Genomic DNA, 13,583 nt, shown 5'->3' with positions numbered 1-13,583 from the left:
GCTGATAAATACAATATTGTGCTCATATTTAATAAAAATTAAGCCTAAAACCTGAATACAATATGATTTAAAATCGAATTAAAAGTTCGAAACTCGTAATTCTTGTCATAATCCCATTTAGAAATTCTGCTTGTGCAATTTTCACTAAAACGATCATAACTTGAGCTCCCAGACTCACAATCGATTGATTCAAAGTGTGTTTCGAAGTTAAGAGATATAACTTCGAAAATCATGTAGACATCTCAACCTAAAAATGTCAGAATCCCATTCAGAAAGTCGTCGCAAGTCTATTGATTTCCCAAACTTAAAAATTGACAATTTCAGTTAATGAAATTTAAAAAATTTCACCTCATGTATCAAAACTTAAATAATTATTGTTCATTCTCACGTGAACAAATTTGAATTCAAATATATATTTCATCACTTAAAAAACTCAATTTTCCTATCTTAAATGAAATTCTAACTAATCTGACCGAACCCATCTCTAGAATGTTATCAGATAAAGTCTCAGCCGATTCGTGGGGTCAAGAAGATTCTATGTTCTCAACTCTGTGTGTCCTCTCTACTAGGAAATGATGCTTATGCCATTTTTTTCTTTATCTAATAAAAACCCTCCTCTCTCATGTAGCTATGCAAAATGCAGCATTAACCGATGGCAACAACAATAATCTTACTCAAATCTCTCAATCTTACTCAATTGGAATATTCCTCGTCATTCACCAAACGGAAAACACCCATAAAAACATGAACAACAACTTCTATTCCAACGTAGTAAAAAACGTATTGTCTTGGAGTGCAACTGCAAGGGGCTTCAAAACTCGGCCATTTTCTAGAACTCTCTTCAGAATCACTTCCTTTCATCCCAAAGTTGAATTACCGTCAAATATGGTCTCCGTGTCACCGATGCTGCTACAATGTACATTGTCTCCACAGTCCTTGTAGGTAAGGTCAACAAAGACCTCGTGCACATATCCTATCCGGGTGGTGCTGCCGTGGGACTCTCGGGGATCAATGGTGACGGCCTGGCCTCGTCCCAATGCATCTCAACCGGGTTTCGTCCCAGAGGTTGCAATCCTCGAACCTGTGCTCAACAGCGGGCACATCCCAGTGATTGCTTCTGTGGCAACTGATGAGTCGGGATAGCCTTAAACATCAACGACGACAAGGTGTCTGGCGAGGTAGCTGCCACATTGGGGGGCAGAGAGTCTGATCCTGTTGAAGACCCTGGGAGCTTAGTGAAGAAGATCAATGTAAAAAAAGAGAAAAAGACTGTCGAAGAAGCTATCCTTCTGATAATATTGGTTAAAATTTTAGTCAGTCTATTTCAGCCTACTAGCAACCTTAAATTTATATTAACTTCTTTAAAAATGAAATACACTTATATAATTAAATAATATCCACACCAACAAATACAACATCATTGGATTAAATCTTAGCTCAATTAGTATGGGTATTATTGTCAATACAAGAGGAAGTGGATCCGAGTACACTGAAATTTATTATCCTCCTATCTATGAATTGAAAAAAAGTTATAAATAGTTCTAAACATTATGTCAAAAAAATGTGATCAAAATTTATAATAAGACAATTTAAAAAAAAAATTCATACTCATGTCCAATCAAAAAATCTATTTTATTATTAAAAATTGATAAAATATTTTAAAAATCTATTTTATTATTAAAAATTAATAAAATATTAAAAAATATATTTTTAATTGATATTTTATATATTTTATAATTAAAATTAAACAACTGAAATACAAAACAGTCGGTTGGTTGTTGATGCTACAAAAACCAACTCCAGGAGCTAAGTTAAAGTATAAAAAGTTTTGTCTTTTAACAAAACATCCATTGCGTTGACCAAAATTATAAAAGTCAAGCATCATTTATTATTATAAAAAAATTATTGTTTGATTACTCAGAAATTTCTTTATTAAAAATATAAAAATGGTATATATCAATTTAATCTTAACTTAATCAATATTGTTATTGTAATAATAAAGATATAAATTTAAGTTCTTCTGTAAAAAAATTTAAAAAGAAAAATATTGGTGTGGAATTTTTTTTATTTCAATGATATGTAATTATAATTTAAATCTTGAGATTATTTGACTTCTATTACTTTCATTATAAAAGTTTTGATTACAATTGTCGTTTTACTTAAGAAATCCAATAACTGTAATTTAAAAAATAAAAAAAAACCCATTTTTTTTAAAATGGCTTAAATTTTTAATTAAACTTAAAAAATACTTATTTAAATCCGCGCAAAAGGAGGGGCAATTAGTGGCTTTGGTCCCTCAAAGAAGGAAATTTCTCTACATAGCCCTTTCAATTTAAAAAAAAAGCATAAATTAATATAATGGTAAAATTATACTTTGACCCTCAAATTTTTTTATTCTTTTTTGGCCACTTAAAAGATTGTTCTAGCTTTTCCCTTGAGCCAATGAATAGCAAAAATTTTGGAGAGACCTTATATTATCTTTCAAAGAGTAAATAACTATTTTATTTTTGAAAATTAATTTTTTTAAAAAAATTTGAAGACCTTGAAAGAAAATTTCTATAATTCTTGGAAAAAATTTAAAATTTTATGACATTTTATTGAAAATATGGAAAGAAATATATATTTTAGAAAATTTTATGTACTTTTAAAGATAAAAAGCGAAATTGACAAAAAAAAGTTATAAACATTAAATATTAAAAATATTAATTTTCCTTTTCTTTTATAATTTGCACGTCAAGACTAACAACAAAATTGGATGATGCTATAAATTGGACCAAGATTGCTAAATTAAAACAAGTATATGGACTCAGTATCTTAAAATTAAAGAATGAGCATCAAATTTTAAATTTTGTTAAAAGTAAAGATATCTTTAATGTATTTAAATCTTGACGTAATGATAAAATTACATTTTAATTCTAACATTTTGTTATATTATTTTTCATGTCCTAAACTTTTAATATATAAATTTTATATATTATATATTTTAAATAATTTCGTAAAAACATGGTTGAAAATTTTTTAAACATTCTCAAAATAATTTTAAGGTTTGAATTATTATTAAGAATTCTTTTGTACCTGTTTTCAAGCCAAGTGGGGTACCTAGGCGAAAGGGTGCAATATGTGTGAGGCAATATGCCTACTAGCACATAGGTATTGAACCCTTTTAGTAAAGGGTGCAATACTTGTCAAGCAAAGCTTTTGTTTGGTATTTCTCATTACTTAGGTATGGAACCCCTACTCAAGAGGCACCAGACCCATGATGTAACACCTCTACCCGTATCCATTGCCGGAATAGGTATGAGGCATTACGGGAGTTTACTGAACATTTTCAGATAATTCTGAGTCATTTATTATTCATATTTTGAAAATAATCATAACGTCTCTTTATTGGGCCCTCGAAGCCCCAAACATACATTAAAAACCAACCGGAATTAAATCGGGATCATAAAAAATTTCGCAGAATCTTAAATTTTATTTTCAACTAAGTACTTACCATTTCAATGCTTCTTATAATTAAACATGTTACCATTCAATCAATAGCTTGACCTTTGTCTAAGCGTCAAGCCACATCATTGTTAGTATACTTGCACATATTTCATATAAATTCAACATTGATATACTTATTTTCTCGACATGTCACACTTGAGTTTAATAATTGTCTTTACTTACATAATTTCCTTGTATCAACATATCAAAGATAATCATATATGTACATGTCATGAAACATATCATTCTCTTACCGTTTCTTCATAAGCATATATCATTCATTTCATGATATCAATATTTCATGCTCCATCATTTCCATATATTTTATGTATATTTATTTCGGTAATAGCTTATATCAAACTTAACATAAATTATATTTCATGTACATATACTTATTTCGTTTATCTATCTTAATAATTATTTCATATAACCATTCGTCATCTGATACATATTACCTGAATATCAATTGTTCAACAGATGTCATAGCGTCTCCCATCCACGGTCTTATTTATCTTTGACATGATGCCATAGTGTCTTTCAACTATGGTCTTACTCATTTTCTGTCATGTTGTCATGGTATCTTTCAACCATGGTCTTACATATTTCATATCAGGTTGCCATGGTATCTTTCAACCATGGTCTTACACATTTCATATCAGGTTGCCATGGTGTCTTTCAACCATGGTCTTACACATTTCATATCAGGCTGCCATGGTATCTTTCAACCATGGTCTTACACATTTCATTTCAGAGAGCACACTCCCGCGAACCTCATCCTTACAGTGGGATTACCAGTCCAGGCTAAATCCCCTGTAATATAAACTCATAGAGTATTGTCGGGATTACCAGTCCAGGCTAAATTCCCTGCAATGACAATTACTCTAATGAGCTTCGATCTGAATTACCAGTCCAGGCTAAATTCAGACCCTAATTTGGATTACCCGTCCGGGCTAAATCCATGTTACACGTATTCTTCGGGAGGGCTATATCAGAATAGGATCACCCGTCCGGGCTAGATCCTTTTTACCGTCAATTCCTTTTCAGAGATCCATCAAATTTTCCTTTCATTCAAACTGGATTTCTTCCCATTTTATCAAATATATCAATGTTTCATAAATTTCCATATAATGAACATTCAAATCATATTCATATCAAAAACATGCATTTCAAGCATTTAAGAATATAATTCAAGTTACACGAACTTACCTCATTGCTTGTTTGTGTTTATAATTTCATTAATCCGATATCTTTTCTTTTCCACGATCAAGTCTCATATTTGAGTCGTCCAGATCTTTATAAATAAATTTGATCATCATTTTCATTCATTTCATATTCTAATACATTTAATTAATGCTCTAGGCAAAATTACCATTTTGCCCCTAAACTTTTAATTAATGACGATTTCATTCTTAGGGTCAGGAAAATAAAATTCTTGCAATTTAATCATTATTTTTAGCTATTATTCTCATACATATTGATAACAGTCCATGAATTCTATAAAATATCAGAATTTTCCATAATTTTAACACTTTTCAATTTAATCATGTTTTCCTCGTATCTTGAACTAAATTAATAATTTTATTCAATTTTGTAATTTAAATAATAAAATAATCCATTTCATGCAATTTGGTCATTTTTGGCATTTTTACAAAATTGCCTATAAAATTTTACTTTTATTCAATTTAGTCCCTGAGCCTAAAATATGCAAATTAGCCATGCTAAATGAATATTCATATATGTTTTCCTCCTCCTCCTCTCCATTCCACATCCTTAATGTATATAACACACTTGTAAATAACATTATCTATATATATATTTTTATTTACTTTTATGAATATTCAAGCTGTCCATCTGTATCATAGTCACTAAATTATTTATATCTGGATCTATAGAGCTCCAAATTAAGATAAAGTTTTTTTCCCTAAAACTAGACTCATATATCTTCTTTCCATAAAATTTTCAGAATTTTTGGTTTAACCAATAAGTACATTTTATTCTTTAAAGTTACCCCTGTTCTGTTGTCTGACAGTTCTGACCCTTCTTTACTAAAAATTAATTATCTCCTCGTACATATTTGAATGGTATTCACGTTTATTTATATTGAAAATAAACTCATTCAAGATTCTAAAAATATAAATTTAAGCCCCTAATTATTTCTATCCAATTTTTGATGATTTTCCAAAGTCAGAATAGGGGAACCCGAATTCATTCTAACCTTGTCTCACAAAATTCATTATATTTCATGATTTAAAAATCTATTACTTTTATATTTCATGATTTAAAAATCTATTACTTACACCGTTTCTTCTATAAGAAACTAGACTCAATAAGATTTAATCTCATATTTTATTCATCCTATAATTAGATTTCTACAATTTTTGGTGATTTTTCAAAATTAGACTACTGCTGCTGTCCATAATTGTTTTAGTGCAAGATATTAATTACCATGTTATAACACCCTTATTTTCTTTTTCTACACCATTTCTCATCACTTTCTCTTATTTTCTCTTCACTAACATATCAAGAACATAGGACCTTATGTAAGAAAACTCTACTATAACATTATTTCCATGCTTTGTTAATAATAACAAACTTAAAAACATATTGAAATCTTAATGTACTTACCTTTTCTTATTGACTTCAACCTTTAACTTGATTTTTCTCTCTCCTCCAGCTTCTATTTCTTGGATCCAACTTGATATTCTTGCTCCCCATCATCTCCTTGCTATCTTTCACTCTTGATGGCTAAGGAAATTCTTTCAAATTTTAGGTGAAAATAATGAATTTTTGGAGGAAGGACTAAATTGTAAGAAAAGGAAAACCTTCTTTCTTCTTCTTCTTCTCCTCACGTTAATTGCATGAGAATGGTGATCATCCTCCCCTTGCTTTCCTTACATATATATATTAAATAAAATAATAATAAATAATAAAATATCATTTAAAAATCAATTTAAAGTATTAATAAACTAATATTTATTTATTTAATTTATCTAAAATATCTCCAACATCATCATTGTCTCTAGATTTCTCTCTCTTCCAATTGACCATTTTGCCCTCTGTGATCTTTTAAAATTTCAATCTTGAGTCATCACTTAATTTGGTAAAATTGCAATTTAGTCCCTCATAATTCTTCACCTATTCAATTTGGTCCTAATTCATCAATTTTCCTTGGTTTCTAGATCATTCCACCCTTAAAATATTTTCACTATTAGTCCTTCAACTTTTCATATTGACACTTTAATCCTTCAAATTTTGAGTATTTACTCTTGGGCCACAAAACTTTTCTCACTTTTACAATTTAATCCTTTCTTGAATCAATATGTCATAATATACTTCCCAATATTGACATAACTCAAAATTTCCCTTTTTGTCACTTTATTTCCTTATTTTACTATATCACGGATAATATTTTACTATAAAAATTTTCGGGGTATTACACATGACGAGGAGATACCACACCCCACTCAAGTATAATACTCAATGACTCAACGATCAAATAATTTCAAAGGTTAGATATCAATACCTACGCTTCCGTAATTACATTTAATGTCCAAATTAATTCTTCTAACGGCTTTAAATCATCCCCAATGATCATAAACTTCCATGAACTTATTCTTTAATATAAATACATATTAAAGACACATCAAGACACAAGAGATGGGTATCCAATCATAAAAATATAGAGAAAAGCCTCAAATTCTTTTTTTCTTCATTTTATCTTATACATATCTCTTACGTGCTTATTGTTAAATCCTTTTATCATTCTCATTTCTATTCTTTGAGAGAAAGTTAACATTTGTAAACACAAGCCTTTAAGAGCTTTTCATTGTATAAATCTTTTCTTTATTTGAAGTTTTAAGGTATAAAGCCTTAATGCTACGTTTGTTATGTTTGGTGAGAGTATTTTTCTTATGCATGTTTTAGTATATAAGTTATTTAGTCACTCACATGACTTATTTTTAACAAAGAGAAGGAAAATTTTTTTGTTTATTTTGAATGTCTTATTTTTTATAAGAGTTATTACCCGTCTTTCTAATTTCAAGTTTAAAATTATACTAACTATTATAATATAGATGTAATCAATAAACTTTTTCCGCATGTAATTATACTAATAACCAAATGAGGCATGAGTGATTTGTAAAGGACTATAGTTGAACCTTGTAAAAACTAAAGGGTTTTAGGTATGCCATAAAAATTAGGAAAATGTTTTATCTTAGTCTTGTGAAAATGAATCGCTATAAATCAGATTGTCCATTCTTATCTTTCCTTTCCATATTATTTAGAAAATTTTTGTAAAAAAGACAAGAAAATCAAGAATAAATATTTCAACAATGGAATAAAAAAACCTTCACAAATAGATCTAGGATGATGCTATCTATTTTTAGAGTATAATACAATAATAATAAAACAACACTTGGTAGCATAGGGGCCAAAGCAAGAAAAAAAAATTAGGGGACAAAATGGAATTTTAAAATTTTGTGGGCCAAAATGAAAATTTATCATTATTATTTTATAATTTATTTAAACACAATTTCACATGGAAGGCAAGGCCCTTACCCTTAGACCCACTTGTGAAATTTATATTACTCCATTAACTTTCAACATAATAATAATATTTAAGTTTTTAGCGACACTTTTTGATAATAATTGTAAACATTTTAAACTTTAAATCACATTTAAAAAAAATAAAAGAAAGCGCACTAAAGTAATCTAAATAAATGTAATGGTAATGTTCAAAATTACTATCATAAAAAAATTAATTTTATTAATTTTAATATTTTCAAATTATATTTATTAACAACAACAGTTAATTTATTATTAACAACATTTAATCTATTTATTTTTATTAATGCTAATGTATTTATATTTAATAAATAAATTAATATATTTATTTCAAAATTAATATATAATTATATTATAAATTTTTAATTATTTAATATCATTTAATTTATAATATAAATTAATATTTAATTCAATAATAGTTAAAATAAAAATAAAATTAAATATTTTAGATTTTATAATTGGAAAAAAAATTAATATAAAGTATAATAAATAAATAAAAACATGTATTTTTTTCGTAAATACATCTTTAAACTTTTTAGGAAAAATAGTATCTCACCTTTATTCAAAAATATCGTATTCATAAAATAAATTTTCAAACTAAAATTAAATTCTCAACAAACATGGTAAATATGTGAATATATATATACTGGTAGAAAATAACAGGTTTTAAGCGATTACATTAATAAACAATTATTATACTCGCATTCCTATCAGTATGCAGTATTCCTTGAATTGAACTCGGTGGATCTATGAATAGTAGAAGTTTGGATTCACTATTATTCGCGAACTTAGTCATTTGATTCACAACCATGTTCTGCTACTTTTATACATGTCAAATTCTTATTTTCCAATTATGTTTGAAGTGGCAACTAATTAATCGCAGTTGGACTAAACTACTAGAATTAGCTCCACCAGCTAACAAAGTCTACTAAAATAGCATTATCACATTGAAGTTCTACTTGTCTGAACCCTTTCGCCAATGCTATGTTCAAACCTTCATATATAGCACGTGCTTCAACTTTAAAAATGGAATCCTTATTCACCACTACGGAAAACTCACATAATCATCTCGCATTCACATCTCTAAACACACCTCCCACGTATGTCTCTTAAAATATATATTCTCTGACTAAGTAAATTAAATTCCTTAAAAAAGGAAAATCTTTTTATCGATGAAAACTCTAAAAAAAAATCAATTTAGCTTATATCAAATTCGAAAGTAAACTGTTAAAAATAATAAATTATATCAATTTTAAAAGTGAACAACTAAAAATAATTAATCATGTGATTCACGTTTTCAATTTATTTGATCTTTTACGACAAAAGAATAATTATTAATAATAAGGAATCCACATGTCTAATTCATTTTGGACTAAATAATTTAAATTTTAACCCTTAACTTTCACTATTTATGTTATGAGATTTAAATTTTATTTTTTTGTTATTATTAGGTGAAAAGTAGGAGTTAAAATTTAAATTAAATAAAAATATGTGATTAATTATCTTTAATTACTTAATTTTGAAGTTAATAAAAATTAAATTACTTATTTTTAAGGGATCAAATTATAAAATATCAAAATTGAGAGAATTTTTAATCATTTAAACTTTAATTTAAACACACAAATAAATAAAAAATATTGTTAAGTGTGAACATTTCATTTAGTCAAGATCCATCATCTGCCTTTTCTCTCTCTCTCTTTTCTCAATCAAATCTATTATTTAAAAAGACCAAACGTTTTTTCCAAAAGAATAAAACCCTATAAAATAAATACATAACGTTTTAAATATTTTTTCTCTTAAAAAAGCGTTGAATACTGAAAGAAAAAGTAAAAAAAAAAAACGATTAATACCACAAAAATAAGTAAATAAGGAAAATATATTACACTTATTAAATCGTAGTAGTTGTCAACTAAATACAATTGAGATTAATATAGACAATGGCGGATCTAAAAATACAATTTAAGAGGTAGGGGTAAGGTTAGAATTTTTTTTTTGTGGGGAGGGTCGGAATTGAATTATAAATTTTTATGATAGTAAAAATATAATTTCACCATTTTAATAGTTTATATCTTTATTTTTTTAAAAGGATTAAATCAAAATTTTATCATTTTTAGGGGCTAAAGTATAATTTTACTATTATTATTTTAAAATTTTATAAATTATACAAGGCCTAAATGAGTATTATCTAGAGATTATGAATTTAATGAGTAATATCTTCTTAGGTTAAAAAAATATATAATATTTTTAAAATGTAAAAAAAATTATTATATTTTAGTTTTGAATATTTTTTAAAGGTAAGTATTTGATATATTAGCAATACACTTTTTTAATCTTACAAGTAGAGTTACAAATTTGCTAAGTGTCTCATTTCTTTTACTATATCTAACATGCACTTGTCATCACTCTAACTACCTTTGTGAAAATTTTAAATTCTACTAATAGTATACTAAATGTTTTTTCTTTTTTATAATTATTGTTATTTATTTTAACTGGTGAAAATTTCATAATATCAACTATCACACTGTAAACGCTGTAAAAAGATCATGCGTTCATAATCTACCTATACTAAATATAAAAAGATTGAAATTATTAAAATATCATTACTAAAACATAAGTTGAGATAAATTTTTACTCTTTTATATAACAATTGAAAAACATTATTTAAGAATTAAATAGAAGAATAATCTATTTATTTATATATTTTTAATATAAAATATTTCGTAGGATCCACATGTTAGGTGTGATAAAACTTAGTTGTGAATTTTATAAAAAAAAAAATAGTTGTCAATTAAATCACATTTTATCGTATAGTGGTAAATTAAATTTGTGGAGAGTGTGCTACTTTAGTGGCAGCTCATGATCAAAATATCTTCAGCTTTTTTAATTCCTAATCCACGTATAAAACCCTCTCTACCTCATTTGTTCATACAAATTTTTTCATTTTTGTTTAAATAAAAAAAATAAATCCAAAGATTACATTGGTTTTCACGTATTTTACCCAACAAGGTGGCGCACCAAAACAGGTCAGGTGAGTTCGTCGGGTTTCCACCTGTCGGAGATGGCGGTCCCGAACAACAAGAACATGATAGCTGCCGACAAAGACAAGCAGAGGATAGGGTTGAATCATCAGATATGTTTTTTGGATCACAAAGTCATCATCAAGCAACCGAGATGTCTGCAATGGTATCTGCCTTGACTCATGTTGTCTCTGGCCAAAGATTTGCTGCTTGGGATTGTTACCCTTCTAACATGGACGCCACTTGTTTCCAACATACACAAACTGGTTCAGCTTCTGGTCTTGCTCCATGCAAGATTGGTCAAAAAAGGGGCCGTGCAGAAGACGTTACTGCTCATTTGGTTCAAACAAGCTCTCATGCCCATTCATCATCACCTGCAACTTCTGGTATCTATGATTATTTTCTATCAAAACCCATTTTTATTACATGTCAAAACTCGAAGCTGCAATGAAACAGTTAGCTTTAACAGTTTTATTTATTCAGTTTATCTATCCTTTTTTTTTTTTGAACAGTAACTGAAGAAACTGAAACGGCGGCAACCACATCAATGGAAACTGCAGGTGAAGCAGCGGCAGCCTCCAATGAAGAAACTGGCGAGCCGAGGAGAAGATACCGAGGGGTTAGGCAAAGGCCATGGGGGAAATGGGCGGCGGAAATACGCGACCCTAACAAAGCAGCGAGGGTCTGGCTTGGTACATTCGATACGGCTGAAGCGGCCGCCAGAGCCTACGATGAAGCCGCGTTGAGATTCAGGGGAAACAGAGCAAAGCTTAATTTCCCGGAAAATGTCAGAGTTGTTGTTCCTCAACCAATGCAGAATTTTCCAACCATCCAAACACCAGTTTCTAGTTCTCAAACAACCCATTTTCCACCATATTATCAATCCCCACCTACTGCTGATATGCTTAGAGATTATTGGCAATACTCTCAATTACTGCAGAGCTGTAATGATTTCCATGAACAACAAGCTACAAGCTTGCTGAACCAGATGATTCAATCATCTCAATTACCCAATGTCCAACCGCCATTGTTATCTTCTTCTCTCTCACCACCTTTGCTTTCATCACCATCATCTTCTGCCTCCGCTTCTTTTCCTCTGCTTTTTGGTGAGCAACACCAAATGGGCATTTCCAGGGCGCCCTTTAATCAAACTCAGGCTAGTCAATTAGATTTTCCGGTGCCGCCACCGCCATGGTCTCATCCTGGTCATCATTCTTCATCCACTTGTTAAAATAAGTATATCCCATTTTTTTATATACAAAGAAGAAATAATGAATTTTATCGTTTATTAAAAACGAGAAGTTAGTGTTTTATTTGGATTTGTAAAAATTTGAACTTTTTCATAAAATACAAGAATTAGATTTGACAAATTAAAGCAAAGAAATTAGCTCTTCAATTTTGGCATAGTAGAACGATGCAATTATTAATTAAGACAAAAAAACAAATTTTTAATTTTATTTGGAATTTTCCCCTTTATTTTATTTTTCTAACTTTGAATTTTTCAATCATTGTTATTGTAAAAAAGAATATAATTTGGGGATAATATATAAAGAAAGAGACAATTAGGATAATATGGTTTACTTTCTATGGATTATCCAAAGAAAGATGTAGAAACAAACACCTCTTTTCCTTTGCTTTACACCCAAAGATTCTTCAAAGCATGTAATTTGTTTGCTTTACACCCAAAGGTAGAATACTATATTTTTGAATAACATCAATAGGTCACTTTGCTTGGTAAGATTTTTAATTCTATTATCATCCTTTAACTAATCCATTTATATTAAAATTTTAAAATATTTATAACAATCGAATTAAGATTTAATTGATTTCAATATTTATTTTAAAATTACAAAAACAAAATAAATATTATAGAAAAATAAATTAGTTAATAAGATACATTTCACATGTAAAACCTAATGTTTATGTATAAAAATCAAAAGCATAGAAACATGATCAAATTCTGTGTGCGGTCCACATATTTAAATATATAAACATTATATAGATATAAATGAGGGCAGGGAAAATGTAACAAAATCAAACGACATAAAGCTAACAACTTAAAAGAAGACAATATATTAATAAATAAATAAATAATACTCTAAAGGGTAAGTATGGGATGACATTAACTTTAAATCAGCTTCTCAACTCATCCCATTTTTATATTAAGCTTAACAAAAATTAATATATACTATTTATTAATTCCTTAATTAAATTATTATCATCCTCAACCGAGTTATTAATTCGATCAAAAAGTTATGAAAGTATTTAGCCTTTTCATTTCAACGAAAACTGATTAAAATATGCATTTGATGGAATTTGAACCTACAACCTTAAATTTATCATTTAATCAAAACTTCATTTTAATATATTTCATACAATTTTGTTTTAATATACACAATTTATTATCTACATCAATTATTTAATTAGTTTCAAACTATATGTTTTATTATTTATTATATGTTACTTTTAAACAAACATTTATGTTTTAAATCTATAATTTCTATATGTATATGCGTG

At 28.1% G+C, this 13,583-nt stretch overlaps 1 protein-coding gene across 2 annotated transcripts; it reads left to right on the top strand.

The window, feature by feature from the left end:
- The first annotated feature begins 10,902 nt into the window (after positions 1–10,902).
- On the top strand, positions 10,903–12,523 carry LOC121215941 (ethylene-responsive transcription factor ERF110). Of its 2 annotated transcripts, XM_041090847.1 has the most exons (3): positions 10,913–11,232; positions 11,323–11,452; positions 11,579–12,523. In XM_041090847.1, the coding sequence occupies exons 1-3, from the start codon at positions 11,182–11,184 to the stop codon at positions 12,295–12,297; spliced, it is 900 nt and encodes a 299-aa protein (XP_040946781.1). In that variant the 5' UTR covers positions 10,913–11,181; the 3' UTR covers positions 12,298–12,523. The 2 variants fall into 2 exon arrangements, with proteins under 2 accessions (XP_040946779.1, XP_040946781.1); XM_041090845.1 differs by having other exon boundaries at positions 10,903–11,452.
- Positions 12,524–13,583: the final 1,060 nt, after the last annotated feature.

The sequence above is a fragment of the Gossypium hirsutum genome, chromosome A02, assembly GCF_007990345.1.
Source record: "Gossypium hirsutum isolate 1008001.06 chromosome A02, Gossypium_hirsutum_v2.1, whole genome shotgun sequence".
Taxonomy (NCBI): Eukaryota; Viridiplantae; Streptophyta; class Magnoliopsida; order Malvales; family Malvaceae; genus Gossypium; species Gossypium hirsutum.
Note: the sequence above shows the minus strand (reverse complement) of the source record. Positions and strands in the feature narration are given on the sequence as shown.

Bases quoted from the DNA above. Each gene is read 5' to 3' on its own strand.
- LOC121215941 (XM_041090845.1), top strand. From the start codon at position 11,182: ATGTTTTTTGGATCACAAAGTCATCATCAAGCAACCGAGATGTCTGCA. The intron at 11,453-11,578 runs GTATCTATGATT...TTTTTTGAACAG, and splicing joins ATCATCACCTGCAACTTCTG to TAACTGAAGAAACTGAAACG.